General features: G+C 50.1%; 1 protein-coding gene across 3 annotated transcripts in view; it reads right to left on the bottom strand.

Moving 5' to 3' along the window:
• Positions 1-8740: 8740 nt before the first annotated feature.
• Positions 8741-25303, bottom strand: part of LOC104691628 (gamma-aminobutyric acid receptor subunit alpha-3) — a 72228-nt gene continuing 55665 nt past the window's right edge. For all 3 annotated transcript variants that reach the window (XM_039571921.1, XM_039571919.1, XM_039571918.1), the window contains exons 9-10: positions 23423-23634; positions 8741-16586 (exon numbers count right to left, since the gene is read on the bottom strand). In XM_039571921.1, coding sequence (XP_039427855.1) covers positions 16257-16586; positions 23423-23634 — 542 coding nt within the window. In that variant the 3' untranslated portion in view covers positions 8741-16256. The remainder of the gene's footprint in view (positions 16587-23422; positions 23635-25303) is intronic.

Raw genomic sequence — 25303 nt, forward strand, 5'->3', positions numbered from 1 at the left:
GCCTCTGACCTCCTGTAGCTCTTTCCACGAGGCCAGCAAGCCCTCGGGTGTGACAGGTTGTGGCTCTGCAGCCTGTCAGACCCAGGGGAGAGGTGAGCTCTCCCCAGAGCTGGGGCTACACTCAGCTCCTGCTATGGGAATTTTGGCTGGGACACCACTGTGCAGAGCCGTTGGCTCCCCCAGCTCCCACGACTGAGATATTTATGTTGGGATACCACCTGGTCTAGTGGAAGGTGTCCCTGCCCACGGGGGTTGAAATTAGATGATCTTTCAGGTCCCTTCCAACCCAAACCATGCTGTGATTCTATAAAATAGTGCATAAAATTCAAGTGTGTAATTGTGTGAGGCAGGCACGGGATGGACAGACAGCAAGGGTTTAACTTCTCTTCTAATGTAAACATGCAAGGAGACATCAAAAGGAAGGGAAAACCAGAGCCCCCAAACCTAAATAAAGTAGGGGTTTTATATCACAATTAAAACAAGACACTCCTTTCTGCGATCACAGATATGGGCTCAAGGAGCAGCGGAGCCAAATCATAGAACAACCCATCAAGAGTTATTATAATCAGATTTTTTCAGTTCAAAGGGACCAACAATGATCACTTAGTCAAACTCTGTGACCACTTCAAGGCTGACCAAAAGTGAAAAAAAGTTATCAAGGGTGTTGTCCAAACACCTCTCAAACACTGGCAGGCTTGGGGCATCCACCAGCTCTCCAGGAAGGCTGTTCCAGTGTTTGACCACTCTCTCTATAAAAAAAAACATCCTAATGCCCACTCTAAACCTCCCCTAGGGGAGTTTTGAACCACATCCGATCACTGGATACCAGGGAGAGGAGCTCAACTCCTCCCTCCCTGCTTCCCCTCCTCGGGAAGCTGCAGAGAGCAGTGAGGGGCCCCCTCAGCCTCCCTCACAGAAGGAGAACATCATTAAACGCAAGGCTGTGGCTTCTGCAGGCAAATCCCTGCACCACAAATCACTGGGGGCTGGGAGAGGACTCTGGTGAGGATCTGGGAGATGCATGACAGAGAGCCCAAGATCACAGGAAGCATCTGCTGTTCGAGTGCTATCAGAAATCAGACACTCTTCAGATAAGGCTTTGGGCTCTCCCAGTTTAGCAGCTCTGCTTTGCCTGTAGACTGGGAGCCCAGCAAACGCTTGCACTGACTTTGGGTTAATTTTAGGAATACCTGCCTGTTCTCCTTTGCATAGCAGGACAATATGTTTTCAGCAAATGACTTATTTCCTTTAAACAAATGCAATTTCTAGGCACCGAAAGTGGTGCAAAAATTCAGTTCAAATTCCCTGAATAGCTTCTGCCACCAAAAGAAGCAACAACTGCTCTGAAGGTTTGAGCAAATCACATGGAGAAGGGTTGGAGTCATTCAAAAAACCCTCTTTTCTCACTATTTCCAAAATGTTTCTATTTCAGACACTTCCTCTGTACACCAGGGACAGGTTCCTTGTGAGCCCAAGAAGCACAGACCCAGTTTGCTGCTCTCCCCTGGGGTTGCAGCCCCGAGCTCCCTCCTCGCCACCACGCTCCATCCTGCTGGGGGAATCTCTCTCACCCTGCCAGGCCTGGTGCAATTCCCAGGAAGGGCTTTGAACATCCACGGGGCTGGAGCAGGATCCCAAACCAGCCCAGAACAATTCCAGCTCTGCCCATCCCTGCACCAGCAGCAATCCTCTTCAGGCCCTAGAAATCTCCCTGCTTGAGTCATGTCCTAAAGATCCTCCACCTAAAGATGCTCCCTGCAGCAGCTGTGGGGCTCAATGAGCTGCACCTGGGCTGGGGATTTCTGCAGCCCCACCTGGGTTTCAAAAAGCCACAGAGGCACAGAATGGTTTGGGTTGGAAGGGGCCTTAGAGACCATCTGGTTCCATCAGGACCCCCTTCCACCACACCAGGTTGCTCCAAGCCCTGTCCAAACTGGCCTTGAACACTTAATTTTTTCTCATAATCCCCTTCCTTCTCTCCAACCACCAGTTGCAGCTGAGCTTAAACAGTTTCTTTTACCAGCTGCCTTGAAGGAAATGGCATTTTCTATGCAAGGGTTTAGGTGCCAGGGGATTGTTTTAGCTCTGGAGGGAAGTCCCCCCAAGTGGCCACCCTGTTCCAAGCAAAGGAAGAGACACAGCACTTCAGGGGAATGTTTAAGTTATGCTGAGGAGCGTTTGGATAAAGGCTGCAACCCAGCTCCTGGTAACAGCAATGCACCAGGATCTCCTTTCACACCGTGATTGGGCAAACAACCACACTCACAGACCTTGGATGTCCCCTTGGAAAACATTTTGGGGGGCTACAGAATCACAGGCTCCAACGCCAGAGTGCTGGCTGGATCCAGATGCCAAATTCTGAGCGCTGCCTTTTGTGGGATGCCTTTGGGTCCAGGCTGACTTTCACTTGGAAAGGAAATCAGCTCTGTACAGCTTTTGCTGATTTTACACAGCCTCTCCAAACTGGGATTCTTTCTTCAGAAGCCCAGGGCTTCCTAGCTGGAAATATCCCTCCACAGCCCCAGTTCAGCCTAACTTGTATCCAGAGGGGATCATCATCCCTGTTTGATTTCCAGAGAAGCCACAAGCACTCATAATCACAGCTCCAAACAAGCATGTTGATATCCAGCTCTGAATGAATATCTCGGCTTCCAGAGTATTTTGACTAATATAGTACACATTGACCCAAATTTTGGGAACAGAGAGGCTCATTGATTCAGACTAGGTAGAACACAGCACACTTGTGGGGGATGCGTTTGAAACTAATTAGAAATTGCTCCCATCAGAGCTGCTTTTGTCCCTCTTCATTACCCACCCCAGCACAGAAGTTGCCTTACTGGACCAGTCCTGAGAACCTCTGGACTTCGTCTCTTCACAGGGAAAGGATCACTTCTCTCCAGGGCTGGGTTTTGGGGAACAAAGCAGCATTAGCACATTCTGGTGGTGTTTAACTCCCATTATTTTGTAGAGTGCTTCATGAAACCTTAATTTTTTCTAAAAGCATTTTTCTGCAGCTAAATTCCCCTCCATTTTCTTCAGGCAATAAATGAATTTTGTTTACAAAGTACTTCAACAAGGCTTGAAATTTCATTTATGGAAAGTGGGCCTCAGACGTCCAAGGCATTTGAAACCATGCTGAAATATGGCAATTTCAAGCACTTACCTGTCTCTTTCCTGCAAGCCTCCAAATCAAAAGTTACCATGACAACGAAGCCCACTCTCAGTCCAGCAGAATGAATTGGTTTTACACGACGTCATTATTAGCCAGGACCCGAAAAAATTACGCAAATGAGGTCCCCAGACAGCAGGACTGCAAAAAGCCCAAACAAGCAGCATAACAATTACTCTCTAAACTTAGCAGGGGAAGGGAAATGTCACCCAACTCCCAGCAATAATTCTGTTAAAACCACCAAACACATTGACCTCCTCTCCATATCCCTTGAAGGAGACCTGTCCTGTGACAACTGGGCTTGATTTCCACCCTGAATTTTCCACCCAGCTGCCTGCTCATCCCAGCAGATATTCCCAGTGGGATGCTGACCCCCAGCATGCTCCCAGGAAGCTGGTTTGCATCACACTGCCTGCATGGCAACCCAAAAGGGAGAGGAGTGGCTGCTGTGGGTGAAAAGCAAGTTCTGGCCACCCTGAGGTCCCCATGGCCAGTGCATGATGTGCCCTGGAGCATCCTTACCCTGCACATCTCTGCTCTTTACCTGGACATCTGTGATGACAGACCCCCACCTCAGGGCTTTTTCACCTATAAATCAACCTCTACATCTCTGGGACAGGGAAAGTTGTTTAGAGATGCTTCCCTTTGTATCACTGCCATCCCTGGAAGTGTTCAAGGTCAGGTTGGATGGAGCTCTGAGCAACCTGCTCCAGTGGAAGGTGTCCCTGCCCATGGTGGGGGGGTTGGAACAAGATGATCCTTAAGGCCCCTTCCAACCCAGAGCATTCTGTGATTCTGTGATAACCACGGTCAGGTGAACCCAACTCTCTCCCCACAACGAGGATGTGAGTGAGGTTCCTCAGTCCCAGCTGATTGAGTGTTCACACTTGACAGCGACAGTATTCTGGCAGCAGCTGTTCTCCAGAGGAGGGAGGGGGATTCACTCAGCAATGAGTGGTTATAGATGGTTATTCAAGCATAGTAAATCCTCCTCATCAATCCTGTCTCACCACCCCTCCTGATTTATGCTGGGTGTAATAAGGCAGTAAGAAGGCAAAGGCTACTTTTACAGGCAAACTGGGGATTGCAGTCTGCCATAGATATTGAAAAATTCACTTTAGCAAAGAGAAATCATAAGAGGAGCCTAAGCAGCTTCCTTTGGGTGCTGGGAGATGGGCTGGTGAGTTATGGTCATTTCCAGCACGGGTCTGGGCTGATGTATGGCTGAGCTGGGGTCACACCACAGGCTTACTGCTCCCAGGCTTCTTGGGCAAGTGTAAAGCCTTCATATGCTGAGAAAGCTGTGTGTTGCCTTTAGAGGAGTTTTCTATGTTATACTGATTTCTATACTGATTTTTATACTGATTTTTCTATATTATACTGATTTCTGTATCTTTTTTTTAAAAAAATCCAGATCACTGCCTGTTTGTTGTTTTGTTGGGGTTTTTTTTCTGAATAAGCTCAGCAGTACTATTTTGTCTCCTGTCCTTCACAGAAGCCCAAGATACACCTTTCCCCTTCCAAGCAAGTTGCCACTTTGCTGAGAGCCAGGAGCCTTTGCCTTCTGATTGCCCCATGAACAGAATTACCCCAGACCAGCTCTCCTCAGCTCTAAGCCTGAAGTTTACAGCACCACATCCCAAGGAGAGTTTATAGACCGGAAAGCTCAGCTTCTTTTCCCCAGCTGTGCTGTCGGTGTAATAAACAAGATACTGTTTTTTCCTCCCAGCCTGTCCTCCCTCACGTCCTTGAACCATCCCTGCCGCAGTCCTGCCTCTCTGAAACCGCTGCTGCTGCTGCCTCCACTGCTATTTGTGGGGCATCCCAAAGTGCTTTTATAAAGTACCCAATGCTCAGCCAGCTCCTGCACCTCTTCCCTTTGGCAGAAAGTCCCCCGGAGCTGTTTTTCAGAGAGATTTTCTCTCTGCCTGCCAAACGTGGTGGTGATGGGGGTGGCACAGCCCTGTTGGCTCAGGGTCACTGCTGTTCCCAGGCTGGCTGAGTCCACTGTCCCACCTGAGTGCCCTGTGGCTGTGTCAGCCAAGTCCCCACTGCAGGACACCCTCTGTAGCCCTGGGGTGAGGCCTGAATCCCACCTGGACCCTTCCCCTGGAGCAGGGACCACAGCAGCACATGGGATAGACAAAAGCTTTGCTGGTGACACTGCAGGGTTGTCCAAGGAGGAGACCTAAGGAGCTTCCCACTCATTTTCCCTGGGGTCAGAGCAGGGCCAGAGCAGCTCCTGCTTCCCCTGAAGCCCTGCCCATGGGGGCATTCCCTGTGGCTGTGGGGTGAAGGGGTTTTGCTGTGGTTGACACCACTCCAGGCACATCACCTGGTCCCCTGCACAGCCCAGCACCTGCTGTGGCTTAGGGGTGGAGGAGGAGGGGACATCTTCATCCCCGTGAAGGACACGGAGGATCCGTGGAGGGAGCTGAGCACATCTGTGCTGGGAGCAGCCCCGCTTGCTGTTCACACCACACCCATCCCGCAAGTGCGAAGAGGGGAGGTGGTGGGGGCAGGAGGAAAGTCACTGTTCCCACCTCCCGTGGCAGTGATGTGCTTGTGAGGGTGAGCCTGGGATCCTGGGAATACACAGTCCTGCCAGGCCAGGGGGTTCTCTGTGCAGCAGGGCCACCACGAAGTCCCCAGCCGTGTTTTCCTGCTGACAAGCTGCTGATGGATGCGTTCAGTCAGGGGGAATTGCGGAATAAAGAAGTGTTGGCTTGCAGGGCAGCCAGCACAGCGATGCCTCAAAGAACCTAGGAATAAAACAGCACGCTTTTGAGATAATACTGGTATAGGAGGTGCTAGAAATGCTGGTTTTTATTGGAGGCCTCCAGGGGCAGATATGGAAAATGTCCACAAAATGCCCACCCCCCCACGGGGTGAATACAGTTTTGTAAGTTTAGCAAATTCGCACATTGGGCAAAAATCACTGGTTAGAGACGTAAGAGGTGAGGTGATTTTCCCCTCTCTAAATCCTCCCCCGTCAGATGGAAACTAAACTTTGTTTATAGAAGTATGTCTCGAAGAGCTGTTTTTTGGCCTTGGAATGTGTTTTGCCTTTCTGCCTATCAGGGTAGCGAAAAGGCAGGGAAAACTAGCTACAGATAACAGGCTGCAGAGCTACAAATATATGTGTGAAGAACACAGAGAATATGCAAAAGAAAAAAAGGCAAAAACCATTCGGCATCAATAGTTCTGGGAAGAGCCCTGCAGATGGGAGTCGTGCAGTGTTGGACCCACCTGTCCTAGAGGGGGAAGGAAGCAGAGGAGGGAGCTCCTTCTGCAGGAGGAACCCTGCCTTGGCGCTGGGGTTTTGGATCATGCCACCCCAAATGTGTGAGGGCTGGCTTTGGGGAACTCGCCCCACCTCACGAGGAGCTGGTTTGCAGAAGAGGTTTCTGAAACAGCGACCCTTTGAAGGCAGAAGAAAACCACTGTGCCTCAGGGGGGATCCTTTCCTTCCCGGGGCTGTGGGGCTGAGCCATCCCCACTGGCCACATTAGAGCCTGGAACGGGGGAGGAATTATCGTCTCCTGGTGTCTCAGGAGCCACACGTCAGCAGTCCTTCCCTCCCCTCACCCCGAACACTTCTGTGTTATGAGCACCTAATAATAAACCCCAGCTATTGCATTCCTGAGACACCCATCAGCCTGAGCACTATTGTGCTGGGGTAATAAATACTTGTTCAGCTCTGCCTCTTCTCTGCCAATTCTCCCGGCTCTGTCTGTTTTCATTACTATTTCTTTTCTGTGGACACTGCAATTACACTCTGTTCCTCTTCAGGGTCCTTGTTTTAGGTTCAAATAGAGAAGTGATAATGCAAGGAAGCATTTCACATCGCTGTTTATTTTTGTCTTCTGAGTCATGAAGATCTTTTCACGCTGGGACCAACCCTGTGCAGTCTTGATTAGGGAAGGACTCAGGCAGGGGGGTGTGGCAGGGTGGTGGGGAAAGGGGTGAAAATTTCAGGTTCGAGTTTTTATGGTTCCAAACAGTGGTGGGCTGCTCTTGCTGAGGCCACAAGCTCTGCTCCTTCCTCAGGAAGACATAAGTATGCAGCCTGTACTGCTCAGACCCATGATAACTCTCCATCTGCCACAGCAGCTGCGAGCCCCAGCTCTCCCAAGCCTCCTCTGTCATCCGAATCTCAGAGGAAGAAGGAGGATTCAGCTGAATGCAGCAAATTCAAATGAGTAACTTTTTATTTTCTTTTTTTTCTTTTTTCCAAGGTTGCAATACGTTTGGAGATGTCCCGCCAGCAAGTCCCTGGTGCAGCATCCAGATGGTGCTCAGGGAATCCGGGGAAGGCAGAGGGCGTTTCGTTCCTTCTTTCAGGCATGGAAAACAACTGATGCTGGCACTGGAGTTATTTTCTTCTCCTCCTATTTCCCAGTGGTAGCGGGGGGGAAGGGGGAAGTCCTCATTGAATATGTTGGATTTGGGTAAGTCATCAATATTTTTGACTAAAAAGTAGCCAAAAATGCAGAAAAGGGTCCAAAGAAACATTGAAAGTTTCAAGCTTAATGCAGTAGGGTGAGCTTCAGCATTTCTTGCAGGTGATTTGTCCACTGCTTTTGCATTTGAAGAGATTTACTTAATTTCAGATCTTTCTACACTGTGAGAAAAATCCTTCTTTCCATTAGTTGCTAAATATAACATCTCATGGCTCCAAGGAGATGCAGTGGAGTGCCCAAATGAAGCCCCTACACCTTGAACTTCCCTTTCAGCAGACCACACTCTGAGCACATCACACGGTCAGGGGGACATGGCGTGGCCAGCCGTGGGCTGCTAAATACAGCATGTGTAAATCTAATACCCCCAGGGCAGCCACAATCAAAACTCCCTGCAGGAAAGGTGTCTGGCCCATGGTCAGTTTGGGTTGGAAAGGACCTTAAAGCTCATCCCCTTCCATCCCTCCTGCCATGGGCAGGGACACCTTCCACTACCCCAGATTGCTCCAAGCCCCAATGTCCAACCTGGCCCTGGACACTGCCAGGGATCCAGGGGCAGCCACAGCTTCTCTGGGCACCCTGTGCCAGGGCCTCCCCACCCTCACAGGGAAAAATTCCTTCCCAATATCCCATCTAACCCTGCCCTCTGTCAGTTTAGGTCTTGGCCAAGTCTCTGCTTGCTGTCCTTAGAGAAGCAGAAAATTGGACTCATGTTGTACACAGAGAAATGCCCAAAAGCTCCCTGGAGCAGCAGTGTCTGACTGGGGTCACCCACTGCGAGGGCAAAGCACGCTTCAGACTCTTCTCCCACTGCTCACACCACCACCACGCTGCCTTCCAGTTGGTGCCAAACTCCCCAGCCAATCTGACTTAACAAACCTTGTGCCCTCCACTGCCCTGTCATGGGAAGGGAAAGCGTTTTAAACGTGACACAACAGGGACCAGAAAATAATCCCAAGCTCCTTTAGTTTCCCCCAGAATTTTATTCTTTAATGGGTGCTTTGCTTGCTTCTCCGTGGGACAAACTCCCCAAATGGGCAGGTAGTCCAAAGCCCAGAGGATGTGGCTTTGAGAAACAGACCACGGAAAATAACCGATGACAAAAACCAGATTTATTTTTTTAAAATATGAATTTTTATTTGTTTTGATCGGAGTTCGAGAGAGTGGGTAGAGTGGAAAAGCAGAGTGATTTAATTCAGTGAAGAGGTCTAGTCCCACCTTGTGTGCTACATCAGGAGGTTAGTAGGTGTCACAAGAGTCCTCCTCCTCCTCCACTCATCTCACTGATCTTACTCATGTACTTCTTGTTTCTGATGTTTTCTAATCTCTCCTCAGAACTTCACTGTAATTTTTTGAGGCATTTTTCTTTGCTTTAACTTACTGAAAAAGCTAAAAGCTGAAAAAAATGGCAGGACTAAAAATCCTGCCAATTAGAATGGGCCTTTTTTTTTTTTTCCAGCAAAGGTTGAAAAATACAATTCAAAAATACAAACAGGCATTGAACATTGCACCAAAAAGCATTTGAAACACAGAAAAAAATCTCAGAAAGAAAGAGAGAGAGAGGAATCGAGAGAAGAAAGGTCACAGTTTCCATGAGAAATCCCTTAAGAAAGTGGCTACCAGCTAGTCAATAGTGAAAATAAAGTCAACAAAAAATTTTAAAAATGCAATTTTTTCCTAGTTGTTATTTATTTACAGCTGTAATAACAGGATTGTCATGCATTAAACTGCTGCCAGCTAGATCCTTTCTCATAGTGGTGTAAAGAGAGTCTCACAAGATGGAAAACAAAGCTGAGGACGTGCTGGGGCACAGATTGGACCTGAGGCAGTGACAATGATCGTGTTCCTTGGTGATTTGCTGGGTGTGCTCTTTTTCAGGATGGGCTGCCCTAGCATGGTGCTAGTGCCACTCTCAGTACCTAAAGGAGCAGCTGGTGCCCTCACCTTCAGGTAGGACATTTGCCTGCAGCTATCCCCAAGTCAGTTGACAGTGAAAATCCAGTTGATGAGGGGATGCTCGAGGCCACCTGAATGGATTTGGGAGGCTGAGAAACTCCCAGGTGACAGCAGATAGGAACCCTTCCACTCTAAATGCAGCCTGGCAGAGGCAGTGTGGCAGTGACTCAGGTTTCCCAGCTCTGCCCCTACTTTTTGTGGTTGCAAAAATCAAATCATTCCATGTATGGCTGCTGCTACATTTGCTGGGTGCCTTGCAGGAACACAGGAGGCACCGACAGACTTTTCAGGGGAAACAGAGTGCAGCTCGCAGTGCAGCACGAGCCAATGGTCTTATCAAGCTGACAGGGCCTTCAAGCAGCACTGAAGACAAGAGCCAAGAGCCTTCAAAGACTGTGGGAGCACCCTGGCTCACGCAGCAAACCTGGATCCAGGCTTCCCTCTCTCGGCAGATGGAGCTGGTGAAGTTTTGTGCAGGAGAGATCTGCACTGGGACAGCGAGGAGCAGGACAGAATAGCCAGATCATGTTTTGTCCTAGAGCTTCATAAGCGAAAACCAGCATCACCCCACTCGTGGTGAAGGATGGCAGGCCCAGTGCTGGGACCAACCCAAGCCCAAGACTGTGTAAAGCAGATTCCCGTGGTGGGAGGCAGGCACAGACCCAGGACAAGAATTGGTGACATCCTTCATTCTCCCAGCTGGGACACCACAAGGCCCTCGCTGCTGCCTGCCACAGCCTCTGTCCAGCAGCAGAGGAGGAAACTGAGGAGCTACAAGTGCAGTTGCAGGATCACTGCCTGAATGGTTCTTCTAAGCCAGGGGGAGAGGCAGGGGTGATGCTGCGGGAGCTGACGCTGGGTACCTCTGCGAGGGGCTGCTCACCACGGCCCCACGGCTCACAGGCCACCCAACACGGTCCTGCTTGTGCTGAGAGCAGGACAGCAGCAGCAGCAGCAGCAGCCTGTGCTCCTGCTGACACCTCCAGCAATCAGCACACAGTCAGGCATCCCTGCATCCCACCTGGACAAGCAGTGAGCAGAGGCCAAGTGCCAGAGCTCCCCTGTGCTTGGCAGGAGAGGCCGAAGTGTTCCTCTAGCCAGGGACAGCTGGAGGGGATCCCACCAGGTTTTGTGCTCCCTCCTGAAGCAGACTGAGGGTGGACACCTCACACTGCACATTGCCTGGCTGTGCAATGGGATGAGGACCAACTGCTTGTAGCACTCAGCTGTTAAAAAAGCCATCTCAGGAACATCCCAGTGTCTGGGGCAGGGCTGTGTGAAATTAGGGACCATGTTTTCCTGAAAGATATTGGGCAGCACTGCCAGCAGTGACCTTGGTCCATGCAACAAGCCTGCACTGAGCCCCCAGCGTGGGGAGAGGCTCTTTTCCCTCGCTCCCTTTATTCCCTGTGCCTCCCAAAGCCCAGTGGAGAGGATTCACCTCAATCTAGAAGATTTAGCAAAGAGAATGAGAGGGAAGTAAAATAATTAAAAGTGGTGGCCATTCTATCTTTCAAAGACAATGAGGTTTGATGTTGAGATGTAAAGAGTTTGTGAGCACAAATATACACACAAGCATGTGTATATATATATATATATATATATATATATGTATGTAAAAACCTTTGGCTGATGGAACAATAACAAGGTCAAACAGTAAATATTTATACCTGGGAGCCATCGATTCCATCTGCGCTGTGGCCTCTTGCCAAAACTACCTTCAGAAGTAGTGTAGCTTGATATGGAGAGGATTGGTGAATTGCTTGGATGATTTTTCTCCCTACTTTGATATTAACAGAGCACTTATGTTTCCATCAGTGTGTCCCTTGCCGTGGTTGAGCCCTCCCCAACCTCAACAGGAGTCATGGAAATATTTCTCTGCAGTCTGCAAAATCCACACAGGTGTCTGATCGGGTGGGCTGAAGTGTGGCCCCGGGGAGGGACAAAATTTGGGGAAGAGGGCCTGGACTGGGGACTGGCCGGACACTACGCGCTGTGACAGCCCCACCCTAGCTCTCCACCACTCGCAGGACCAAGAACATGGAAGGGGGGCACTAGCACATCCCAAGGAAAGCCTGCTGGGAGAGCACCCTCTGTGCTGTGGAACTCTCCTTGATCCTCTGGGAGAGGCAGCAGCCCCAGGTTTCTGAAGGTCTCAGAGGGATTCTCAGCAGAACAGAGGCTCTCCCTAGGAGAGCTGACCTGCAACAGGAGAAACCATTTCCTGGGATGTGATGTGATCCTGCCCAAGGGATGGCTGAAAGGAATCCAAGACATGGATGGAAGAAATCAAGGTGGCAGATGAGAAATGAATGCACCTGGTGTCCACAGGATGGGCTTGCAGGGACAGGCTGGGGACAACCTTGTGCCTGGGAACAGCCAGCCTGGGGTCTGCTTGCACAGGGATGTGCTGCAGCAAGTGAACCAGGACCCTGCCAGTGCCACCGAGCTGGCAGGGATCAGCACAGGGGGACTGAGTTGGCTGTGGTGCAGCCAGCTTTGCTTAGGCTGAGCTGGGTGTACAAAGGAGAGCAGGGAAGCTCTGTCTTGAGAGTCACAGCCTGGCTGGGTGATGTTTGAGAAGCTTTCAAGACGTTCTGTGAGGGTAACTTCATCAGCCCCTTAGGAGAACAGGTGGCACTGAGGGAGTACCTCTGCCCCAGCCCTCTCCTGTCACCCCACAGGGATGTTCTCTGTGCTAACACTAAAGTGGAGCTCTCAGTGACCATGTGCTGCTGTCCCTGCCTGCTGAGGGACCCCAGATGAGCTGTCCCTGCCTCCCCAGGCTCAGCTCTCTGCTGCCCATGTGTGGTTTCAGAAGAGGGAAGGGGCGAGCTGCCTGTGCCCAAATGTCCCTCTGACACTTCCAGCAGCAGCTGCAGCCTGGGACTGCACTCTGTGTTTCCCAGGCAGTGCAAGCTGCAAAACAAGAGTGCAGACTGAACAGATCATTTTTATCACCCTCAAAGACTTCCAATTCCTGCCTGGGTGATTCTCATCAAGTCAGGGAAGTTTGGGCCTTGCCAGAAGAAGAGAAATACTGGAGTGTTGAGGTTCACGGTGAAATGAAGTGTCCGCTCTCTGCACAGCTGTAGATTAGATTATCAGTGGCCATATACAGATGAATTTCTGTACATGATCAGCTACAAAAATGGAGCCCTTATATGCCATCACAGCAAGCCTAACCTCCAGTAATTGGTGCTAGGTTAGCTCTGGGCTGGCAAGCTCTTAGAAGAAGCCCCCATCAACAGCCTCGTGTTAACTGGGAAGGAAAAGTCCTAATTTGAGTCACTGACAGTTTTATAAAAAAAGAACATTATCTTCTCTGTGATGTCTGCTGGCAGGAGATGTTAAACCACTTATTTATAACTATCTTCCCGAAATGCTTTCCTGCTTGGAAGCCAAACTAGAAATCCTGTTTGGTTTGTTGTCTTTAACCAAAGGATGCCGGTATTTCTGCTTCCAGCTGGCAAAAAGACTCGGAGCCCATGCCAGGCTTTGCTTGGGAATAGACTTGGCTTTCGAGGTGTGCTCACACAGACACAGGAAGGCAGCCTCTTATCAGGAAAAGGTTTTGGGAGAGCAAAGATGAGCCAGCAGATGGGTGTCATGGGCAAGCCAGAGCAGTGGGCAGTGTCCTGGGGAGGGACAAGAGGGAAGGACTGTGGGGAGGGACAGGCAGGAATTCACCCTGGCAGGTCAGTGAGAGCGGTTGGATCACAGCAGGAAGGGAGGGAGGAGGCTCAGGCACTGTCCCAATTCAGAGAGACCCAGCCCCTCTCCTGAGCATCACCCCACAGCACTGAGCCCACCTGGGCAGGCAGCAAAGGCAGCCCCGGGGTGCTTGGGCTGCTGAGCAGCTGATGGTAAGAGCTGACAATTTAGGGAGAGCTCTACAAAGCAGGCACTGACAGACAGCAACGTGGCTCTTGGGGGAGAAGGGATTTTGGGGAATTCCCAGGCTAGCAGAGGAAACCACCTCTGCAGCAGGGCCAGCTAAGTCAGCTAAGTCACTGGATGCAGTATCTAAACTTGCTTTAATTCCATTAGTAAACACAACGTACTCTTTGTGACCATTTCATTGTGTCGCTTTTGCTTGTTGTGGGGTTTCTATTCCATTCACTCAGGCCTGAGTATTACAGTGACATGAATGGTTTATGAAACCACCCTTCATCTAGCTTATTTAAGAAAATGTTTCCAAAACAAACAGCTGTAGCCTTCCCCACTGGAGAGCCCAGAGAGCAGAAGGGTGGCAGGAAGGGACCTCACTGCTGGAGGGATGGTGGAGGGAGCATGGGGTGCCTCGGGGGTGAGGGGCTTGGGGACACATCGAGGCAGTGATGGGGCAGCTGGGATGTCCTAGTGGGGTGGCTGCAGCAGCAGCCAGAACCAGGTGCCAAAGAAGCCAGGACGTCCCCCCTGCCCAGCAGAAGGGCTGGGGATGGTGCACCCTCCCCTCTGCTCCTCCACCCCGATGCTGCAGGCAGAGGAAGGGAGCTCCTGGGCCTTCCCACCCATCAGGGAGCCCTTGGGGATGAAAGGCACTGTAGAAATGACATGGTTTGGGGTGCAGATGCTGTGAGAGAGGATGTGGACAGAGCTGGTTTCCTTAGCAGCAGCTTGGGGTGGGGGGGTCTGGTTCCTCTTTCCCAATGTTGCCAGCCACGTGGGTTTCCTTGTGGACCCAAGACATTGGGACTGGACTAAACATCTCCAAACTCCCCTCCAAATCTCAGCTGTGGGCAGGGGAATGACTGCACTGCTGTTGAGCCAGCGAGATTGGTAAGGGACAGGCAGGACATGCACCAGTGCCACCAGTGCTGCAGGAAGAAGTGCCCTGGCCCTCCTCACTCCATCCTGCCGCCCCCATGGATATTCCAGGTGGGGCAAATCCTGTGCCTTGTGCTCAGCCCGGCTCCTGCACAGGCAGGGGGAAACTAAGCCTGGCACAGCGGCTCAAAGCAATGCTGAAGGCACCATGCTGGGGGTGCTGGGGCCTTGGCTTGGCTGCATGAGCCCAAAATGTGCTGGGGGCAGCTCTGGGGGCCAGCCAGAGGGGCAGAGGGAGGGTTCCCACTGTGGCAGCAGGACTGTGCTACCCACGGGCTGGGGGCAAGGAAGCATCAGGCATGGGATGTCCTTGCTTGCATCAGGACAGCTTGGGTGGCTTGGCTGTCACCACTTTGCGCTGCTGCTGGGAAGGGGACAAACACTGGTTTGGGTCCACTGTGGTGATCAGAAGGGAGAAAAAGCCTCTCTCCAAGGCACTGGAGGGCTTTCCTTGGAAGAGTGTGCAGGTGTTAGACTGGGTCTTACCTCAGCTGCTTTGTGGGATGGCACCTGGCTCTCATGGCTCTATGGGACAGCAGTGTCACCCTGCTCTTCCAAAGAGCCCCTTCTCCTGCTTTCCCACGGTGCTGAGGATGCACCAGCTCACCAGGGGCAGGGAGAGTCTTGGGGACCACCTGTCCCCTGCCTCATCCCTGTGGTGGGTCCCACAGGGAACATCCTGCACCAGAGCAGGGACGTACCATGAGCTGGACTTCCCCAGGCTCTGCTCCTCCCCATCAGCATGGCTTACCCAAGAGGAGGGAGCTGGCCTGCCTAAATCCTCGTGTGAGCACTGAGATGCCACTGAGGGCTGCCGAGTAGCCAGAGGAAGATGGATGGGAAGCTGGAAGAAGGGGGTGGGACAGAGAGGAAATGCTAAGAAGGGTAAGTGGATGGGGCCAAGAGAAAGTGACAGACCCCCCATGTGAACATGACCTCTGTGGTTTCCAGTCCTGATGCTGAATGTGTGCAGCCTCACAGCCACCGTCTCTTCCAAGGCTTCTGTCTTGACTTCCTGACTGATGCTGAGAAAAATGATTTCCCTGGTAGGAGCCACACTTCCTGCCAACAGGAACTGCCCCAAGCGTGTAGGATGGCAGGCAGACAGGACCTTTCGCACCTGTTCTTGTCTGGAGAGAGGATGGATTTGGTGAAGACAGAGAGGAGTAAGACCTGCAATACCTACAAGATGCTGCCACCCCGTTCCACCCCTGCAATGGCTCTGGGGACCACAGCAGTGGTGGCTTTGCCCCAGCAGGCACTGGGCCACGAGCTGGCCCATGCCACGCTGCTCCCTCATCCCCACAGGTGACCGGCTCACCTGCACTCACAGCCCGGGTGTACAGTGCCAGGCACTGAAGAGGAGCCTGGCTGAGTGACTGGCACACCCTGGAGCTCAGGTGTCCAGGAGCATCCCCCATGCTAGGGCAGCCCATCACAGAGGAGGAGGAGCCCCAGAGCAGCGGCCCCTGGGGACAGCATGAAATGGCAGAGGCGTGAAGACCATGGGGGGACCACAGGAGGTGGCAGAGGAGAGATGGCAGCACAGGGTGACTTGGTCAGATGGGTGACAGCAGACTTAAGATGTTAAGAGGCACAACTTGTTATGATCCCTTAGTTTTTTTTTTAACTTTCATCATCAAAGTAAACGAAACCAAAGTATATGGGATTAAATTAAAATCACAGTTTTGTTTACATTATAAAAGAATGACCTAATAATAATAATAATAATAATAATAATCAAATGAACAATAATAATTAAACAAAACAAGAAAAGAAGAAAGCCCTGGAGAATTCCTGCTGGGATGATGCTCACTGATGGAAGGTTTGTGTGACCGGTTTTACTGTTTGGGGATCATTCCCTTGATAGCTGACTCCCGGTTCACATAGGTGGCCCAGTAGACCAAGTTGAAAATGGCAAAGAGGACTGGGAAGACGATGCGGGACATCTTGTCTACCTTGCTGACGCTGTTGTAGGTCTTCTTGCTCTCGGGGAGCTTCTCCTCCAGGCGGGGCATCTTCGGGGGCACGCTGGTGGCCGTGGCAGCGGCAGCGGCGCTCTTGGAGATGGTGGGCAGGCCGGGCTCCTTGGCGATGTTCAGGGCGTAGGTGGTGCCAACGATGTTGTAGGTGTTGTTGGTTTTCTTCGCCAGTGCCACCGGCTCTTTTTTCTAGGGGAGGTGGAAGGGAAAACAAAAAAAGAAGAACAAAACAACAGAGATGAAGTGGCAGAGAAAGGCACGGAGAACGTTTTGTCCTCTCAGTTTACCTGCTCGTCCGGGTGCGAAGGTGGAGAAAGGAGTGAGGAGCAGGAGCCCAAGAAGGGAGGAGTGTACCTTGTGAAAGAAGAATGGCAAAAAGGAATGACACCCCGTGTGGTCATCCTTGGGGAGGAACTGGATTTTCTGCTTGGCTGGCTGCTTCCTGGGTCAGGTGAGAGGAGGACACAGCACACAGGATTACAGCTTGATTTTATTCCTTTTTTTGGTGGCAAAAAGCCGTATTAAGAACATGGGCGGCAGCATCGCAATATTTTTGCACCGTATTTCACTGCCATGTCGTAACACTTCCTCAGTGCCCCGAGTTCCTCACAGGAACACCTTACAATTTAACATCATGATGTTCAAAATGCTTCTGGAACCCTTTAGAGCACCTCACGACCCACCCATCTAAGACACAGAACAGATGGAAGGCATTTGCACCAGCCCTGGATTTCTGGAATGCTCGACACAGCACCCCAGGGCAGAGGGAAGCCTTTCTTCCTGCCTGCACACCCAAGGGCTGCTGCAAATCATGGGAGGTGAGCGAATCCCTCCCCCAGGGCTCTGAGGGACAGCATCCGTGCTGCAGTGAGGAGGAATTGCAGAGAGAATGACAAGAGAGGCCCCTGTGTGTGTCAGATGTGACGCACTGAAGGAGGAGGGGAAATGCTGGAATCAGAGAGTGCAGGCGTTCGTGAGGATGGGTGGACAGGAAGATGGACCTAGGGAGTCACAGCAGGTGTTGCTCCCACACTGGGGATCTTCCTGCTGCTGCCAGGGACCTGAGATCAGCTGCACTGTGCTGTATAAAGCAATCCAAGCCTACAAGGAGAAGGCCACTGAATGAAATATATTCATATCCAGGCATCAGGCACCCTACATGTCCCAGCATTCAGGTAGCCCACGGGTGTCGTCCCCTGCTACTACACCAAGAGCCAGCACCAGCCACAGCGATGCCTCATGGTGGGACTCTGGTCTCCAAACTCAAACAAGGTGGGCCTTTGGATGACTTTTTTCTATGCAAAAGCAACTGGAACACAAGGTGAGGCTCATCCAGGCATTTCCCAGGGATGCTGGGCATGGTCATGCATGTTCCTGTGAGGGAAGCACTTCAGCAGGAGAGAGTGCAGCCAGCAGGACCTGTCCCTCTCCTCATACCACCCTGGGAACTGGGCAGCACTGTGAGCTGGAAGGGCCAGATCTGCCCAGCCTCTGCTCTGCAGAGATGGTCCCAGGGCTTTAGCTTTCAGTGCTGTACTTCCATTTTAAATGTACCTACAATCACCATGGATATTCCTGGTTACCTTAGGAAACGCATTTTCCACAGTGATTTTCAGAGGGACACTAAAAGCAGACTTCTGTGCAATCTTTAAACCCCTCTCCAACAACACCACAGCCAGGCAGCCCTGTAATAATGCCAGCAATTACAGAAATTAACTTGTTAGGAGGAGGTCTAGATGTCTTCAGACTCCAAATCAGACTAAACCAGTGTTTGGACCATATTCATGGTATTTTATGGTCTTTAACAATTAACTGATTCTGCTTCTGCAGTCGTTAGAGCCACTTTAATGCGTTCCCTCTGCACAGCAGATGAACTTTTCCTGCTCAAGAACTGACAAGAAGCAAGTAAAGGGCAAAAGATGTTTCACCTATTAAAACACTTAGGTATGCTTCAGTATGATTACTTATTAACACAGCTACAGGAGGCAATAAAATAATTAATAATCAGTAATGAAATGAAAAATAGATTGTTGTTCGCAGAACGCAATCGGCAGTGCACTGATTATTTTAGTATTCATCAGCCATGCTATTCATTAGAGGAATAAGATGAATACAAGTGCCATGACATTTTCAACCTGGCCAGCTTTCCTGCCCCAGAGTTTGCAAAGTGGATCCATGTGAAAACAGCTGAAACGGAGTAAAGTCAGGCAAATCTGCCTGCTGTGTGGGTGACAGTGAGCTACTGCTCCCATTAGGGTGGTCCAGAGTCCCCAGGCATTAATTTGGGCTTCCCTGGACCTCAGGTCAGGCTGTTCAGGTGGAGCAGAGGCTTGGGAATCTACAGCCAGGGCCTTTTTGTAGCTGCCCATGGAGTCTTCACCCTGGTCAGAGCTGGGAGCACCCAGGACACCCACGCTGCCTACACCAAGGCACACGTGTGCTCTCTGTGTGTTCTGCCCCTGAGATGTCAGAAGAAATGATTCGGCCTCTTTGCTGGGCTGTGCTTTATAAGAAATAAGTGTTTCAGGCAAGATTTTGATAATTAAACAAAGCAAAATGTGCTTGCTGCTGTCAGCTGCAAAGCAGCCCCCATCCTGCACCCTGCACCTTGGTCTGTGAGGAATTCCACATCCAGTCCTTTCTGTGAGGAGAGAGAGAAACAGGGAGAACCCCCACATTTGCTTTGAAAGCTTGTCCTATTTAAAACATCCTATTTTGCAAAGCAACTCCTGTACTTATGGCCCCATTGAGGCACAGGGAGACTGAATTGCTGCACAAAGATGTCCCTGTGCTGCTCTCCTGAGGGAAAAGCTGTAAAATCTGGTCTAGAGATAAATCTGTCCCCTGGATGGTGCAGTCTGACAAGTTCTTCAACAACACACACACTGGAAAATAATAGTATTTTTGTAAAATATTCTTGTCCTCAAGCCTCTCTGCTGAGGAGCTAACAACTGAACATCTAAATTATGGGAACTACTGCTTCTGTCTGTGATCTGCTTGAGATTTAGTTCTCTGTGCCTGCTCCTTGGGTAGAAATTTGGATTGGAAGCACTATTTCTCTCACAGGCAACTCTTAAGGTCACCAATATCTGCAGAACTTGAGAAATCCAAGTATTTGCCACTTGTCATTCTAGAGAAAAGTCACTTTAATGACTCCCAAGCAGCTCCTGTCTCTGATATACTTGCATCCCATAACTCAAAGCCCAGCAACTGCAGCTGCTGTTACAGCAAAGGTGTCACTCCTTCCTCACACCAGCCAAAGCTCCTCCTACAACGTGGCAGAGACTTGATAATTCAGATTATATGGGACTGAGCCCCATAACCTGGTGCTCCATGGATCACCAAAGAGGTTGGATGGAGTCAATAATCAGCCCAACCCACCACACAGTGATGAAAGAAAGAGGGTGAAATGCTGCTGAAGAACGATTCATGGACTGTACTGAAGGTGCTGAGAACATAAATCACTTGCAGTGTTATCACAAAATCAATCAGGCTGGAAAAGACCTCTGGGGGCCTCACGGAAATCATGGAGATTGCAAGTGCAGAAGAACAAAGGACACATGGGCTGCAGAGCATGACCAGCAAGGGAAAGTCGCAACAAAAACACTCTGACCATAGTGAGGCAGACAAAAAAGAGAAGGGTGTGAACCATCCTGAACCCTAAAGACTCAACCTGGTTGAAAATGGTGGCCTGTCAAGGCTGGTTCTAGTTCCTCTAGGATTGTAACAAAGATGCCACAAATGGGAAGACAAAAAGGAGAAAGAAAAGTGACTCCCAAGGGAGCTGGATCAAAGGGCAAACTTGAGAATTGCTGAAGAGTGGGTTGGACAAAAAGCCAGGTTGTAGAAAAGGCACCTCATGCATGTTTTTCTTAGAGAAAAGTACATGAAAAGCCTGTACCTAGCCTCACCATGCACTGAAGAGCTATTGTCTTAAGACAAAAATAAAGATCCAGGATTACTGCTCCATCCAAAGCATGTTCTGTTTCTACATGTCTGACTGCAGACACTTGTACTGGTTTTGTTGCTTCCTGACACGCAGAATTTCAGGGCAATCTCATTCAGGCACAGACACAGAGCTGGATCAGGTTTTATGCACAGACATAGCATTGCAGTCAGAAGTGGGTCTAAGTGTCTTCCAAGAACCCAAAGCATCTTCCATCCTGAAGGACAGACAACATGTTTTTTGGGGTAAACTCATTGGTAAATGTCATCCTTGCAATTTCCCAGCAGCAAAGTCACCGCTGCTTGTTCTCTCTTCAGATCCTCACTGTCACAGCCACTCAAGAAATGACCTTGTTGGCTCCAGAGGTGGCCATTCCTGTGGCTGGGATGGTGGATGGATCTCTCTGCCCAGGCACAGCCCTTCTGTGCTGAAGTGGATCCCTTTAATAGGATATTTTGAGGATGCTGGAGATCAGGAGCTTTGCTGGCTACTGAACTCATTCATCTTTCAATCTCTTTGGCCTCTCACTCAGCTCACACCTCTCTGCCATCTCATGCCTTCCTCCTGGCGATGTTTTTTGTTAAAAATCACCTTTCCTTTCCTAACAAGTTTCCCACTTTGGACCCCAATACCTGTCTCCAATTTGATCTGCACCTCTAAGTTGGCTGCAGCCACTTTACCATACAAAAAGAAAATGAACTTTTCATCTACAATTAGCAATTACTGATTCCAGGCAGGAAAGGCTTGGAAAATCTTTGGGTCCAAGAAACATTAATCAAATCTTATCAAGAGTGCAGGCTCAAGGGAGTTTTTAGTGACATCTCTGGTGATAGCTGCCTGCTTTTCACTGGAGAACTGCAGAGAATGTACAGAGTAGCTCCCAGCTACCAGAACCCAACTGTGGCTACAGCCAGAACATCATCATGATTTTCTGATGCAGGCACCAGCAATTCACCAAGATCAGCATTTTAGATTCTACCTGATAAAAACTCCAGGTGTTCCCATCTAAACCACTGGTTTGGCTGAAGGGGAGAAAGGGAGAGTGAACACACTGGGGGGGTCTGTCAGCACCCAGCAGCTTTTCCATGGCAGTGATTTCATCCAAGTGGGATGGGAAACATCGCTGCTGCCTGCACTGATTCCTTTCCATGTTCGTGCAATCAAACCTGGAGTGAGGATCCTTGCCATCACACCAATAAAGAGCACTGCTTTTGGCTGGGGAGAAGGATTTCCAGAGACCAGGGCTCAGCCTGGGCTTGTCACTGGCAGTTTTACCCTTGATACGAACACTTTAAAATGCCAATAGTTGTTCTTCTGCCTCTTCTTCCTTTTGTGGTTTCAACCACCTGGCTTGTCAATTGTTTCAAGAAGAGCTAATTAAAGGCTGAAAGGGAGCCAGTGAGGCACCTCCATTGCGTAGCAAATTCACTGCTTGGAAATACTCATTGGAATAAAGATGAAAAGCAAATATGTTGACACATCGTATTCCTAAGCTCCCTGAAAGCCCATCACTCTTCAGGGAGCTCTCTGAGCTGCAGAGAGGGTTCCCTTCGTCAGTAAAGATCAGAGTTAGCTTGAAAAAGCACCGCAAATTTGGAGCTCTTCCTGATTCTCCAGGCTGATACCAACTGCAGCAAACTCACAGAGAGCTCCCCCTCTGAAACATTCCCGGTCCTGCTTTGTTTTCTTGTTTGATTATCATGTGCAGGAACATTCTGCATGCTCTCACCCTATTGTTTCAGCACTGTTAGTCTTGCAGTGCTGGGTCAGTGGATAAATTGAGGAACACGCTGCTTCTAAGATTAACTGAAGCTTATGAGCCTTTACTGCTTTTTCCACCCAGTTCACAAAACTGCCCAAGGCTGTGTGAATCCTGACTTTGTGCTGATTTGGCCATCCCTGAAAGGGACACTGTGGTTTTGAGGGCCTCTCCTGACTCTTCACTCATGCCAATGACTCAGGAAAGGCTTCTCTCATCTCTAGAGGCCAGGTTAGCATCACTGTTCATGATGGAAGTAGAAGGCCATCACCTGACCCCTCCAGACACTTTCTGCCATGAGTCTGTTGCTCAGACCACAGCTGCAAAAGCAAACAGATAGAGAGAGTCCAAGAAAGATAAGAGAGAGACATTCAACGTCCAGGGAGGGCTCTGTTCACCTTCTTTGACCTCCACACCAGAGATGACTGGCTGTCGTCTTCCCAAAAGTTGCTGCAATTCTGTCAGGTGTTTAACATACAACCCCACAACAATTTCCAACAACACATTAAAATGCAAAGGAGAAAAATATAACGGCTCCAGAACCAAGAACAAGGACAAAGCTGATTTTCAAATTGATTCAATAAATATAAACAAGGAGCAGCATGCTACAGTAAGCGATTTCTCTGCTCAGCCAAGATTAAATCAGTTCAGAGGGAGGGGGGCACGAGCAGGGGTAGCAGAGCCTATCAGGAAGGAAGCTGCCAGAGAGGCTGATCCCGAGCGGGAGGGAAAACGTGGGTGATGCCAGGCACTAATTTGCTGCCAGTTGCCGTTTGTGATTGCTGGCTTCCCACCCACCCTCCGTGCCCAAGCTCCCAGAGCAGCAGCTGCTGGCAGCTGTGGGCATCGGAACCAGTGTCAGAGCTGGCCAGGGGACACGGCTCAGTGGGTGTCCTGGGGCGTATTTGGGTTTTTTGGCATGCTAGCAACAAGGCATGGGGCTGGAGGGCTGGGTTGGTTCGGTTCATTGCTTTGGGGTTTGGGTTGGGCAGAAAAGGAAGGACACACAAGACCACCAGCAGAGCAAACCCAAAGCATGGACGCGCCACGTTCCCTCTGGCAAACGGCCGTGCAGAGGGCAGAGGGAAGAGCCAGCAGCCATGCCTGGGTGTTTCCCTCCAGCTAAGCACACCAACCAGCCCCAGGCCATTCCTCCCCACCCCTCAAGAACCGCTGCAGTCAGGAGCTGAGCTGGGAAGGCAGTGAGTAACATCCAGCCTCCCGAGTGCTGTGGGGCCGCACGTTACCCACTGCTGTGCCCGGCACAGCTCCCTCGTGCAGCGTTTCTTCCCCACCCCCTCCCCCCCAGCCTTGGCTGACCTTCATCTCCTGGGCCTCCAGCACCTTCTTGCCATCCCAGGCCCAGCTGCGTTTGGTGAAGTAGTTGACGGTGGCGAACTCGATCAGCGCAGAAAACACAAAGGCATAACAGACGGCTATGAACCAGTCCATGGCCGTCGCGTACGCCACTTTGGGTAATGAGTTTCTGGCGCTGATGCTTAGTGTGGTCATGGTGAGCACCGTGGTGACACCTGTGGGGGCACAGCAGGACGCAAGGACAGTGTGAGATCGTGCACTCGTACCTGTTTCTCTCAACACTGCTGCCACTCCCTTCATGGAAAAGCAGGAGCCAGCTCCTGAGCCACGTTCCCGCTGTAATTAAGGGAGTCTTACCCAGAACGAGTCCTCAGTGCAACTCATAGAATAACAGAACAGGCGGGCAGGAGGTCAGGTTCAGAGAATCATAAAATCACAGGATGGCCTGGGCTGGAAGGCACCTTAGACACCATCAGGTTCCACCCCCTGCCACAAGCAGGGACACATTTCACTGTCCCAGGTTGCTCAAAGCTCCCTCCAGCCTGGCCTTGAACACTTCCAGGGATGGGGCAGCCACAGCTTCTCTGGTCAACAGTTTGTTCAACCCCTGCTCAAATCAGGGCCAGCTTCAGGTTGCTCAGGGCATTATTCTGGCTCAGTTTTGAGTACAACCAATGGCAAACATCTTCATGAGGATGAGATTAACCTTCCCCAAACTCCAATGACTAGATCTCTGCTCACCATAAGAGCCCTAGCTCACAGGGAGGCACCTGCACAGCATTCCTTATCTGTTGGCAGGGTAAGTTGCATGATGCTTCACCCAGCTCATGTAGAATATGTCATGGAAAAGCCTCTAGCTGCTTTTGCAGCAAAATGAAAATAATAAAATAACAGTAAAAAGCACAGCTAGATCCTCCAGGAGGATCAGAAACTGGCCACTCATCCAATACAGCTCTCTTAGGCTTTTGGAAATAGTGTCTTGTGACCTGCATGGATGGACACCTGGGGTCCTGGGTCCTGCTGTCAGTGGCCCAAGCGGCCAGAACAAATGTCACAATGATTTATCTTAAAAAAATGGTCTGTTGCAAAATGTCTTTTAGAGCTTTTTTCATTAAAGCAAGCAACCATTACCATCCATTTCCCCCAATAATGTACTTTTCAATTAAAAATGCATTACAAACATTATAAAAATATTGACTAATTTTCAGTTCCCTTTAGCCATACTGCTGGTAATTTAAAGAGTTTAAATTCAATATTGTCGACAATACTTAGTGAGGGGCCAAAAAAAAAAAAAAAGGAATAAACAATTGGAGTTCTCATTATTTTCTTAATAGGAAAGCAAGGCAATTTGGGAGCAAGGACATTTTTCACACAGGTAGGTTTTAATTTTTCAGTCAGCTCTTGCCTGCTTGATCTGAGCTGCTTCTTGAGGAAACCTATTTCACTGCAATTCTCAGGGTAACACAGGAGGAAATCACATATGATACCACATATCCCCTCTCTGCTTGGGGACTTTTGTTCGATATCCTCTCTGTTAAGTGGAATGTGCTGGGCAATGTTACTTCCAGGAGGTACAATCCTGCAGCATCACACCTGCTCTGCTGCCTGTGTAGATCCTGAACTAAAGGTCTTGACAGGAAAGCACAAAGCAATTCTGTTATTAAATGCTTGTAAAAGCTATTAATATATGTGCAGTGCCAGCCTGGCACTTTGCTTCGGTGAGAGGACCTGAAAGCAGCTGAAGGAAATAATAACACTATATTCACCGTGCAGTTATGCTGCCTCAGCCCAGGAACTTGTTATGTGGAGCTGTGACCAGGGGCACATTAGCAATTTCAAAGGCAGGGCTTTAAATGCCTCCCTGTGTCCCTATCCTCTGCTCAG

Source organism: Corvus cornix, chromosome 4A, assembly GCF_000738735.6.
Source record: "Corvus cornix cornix isolate S_Up_H32 chromosome 4A, ASM73873v5, whole genome shotgun sequence".
In the NCBI taxonomy this organism is placed as follows: Eukaryota; Metazoa; Chordata; class Aves; order Passeriformes; family Corvidae; genus Corvus; species Corvus cornix.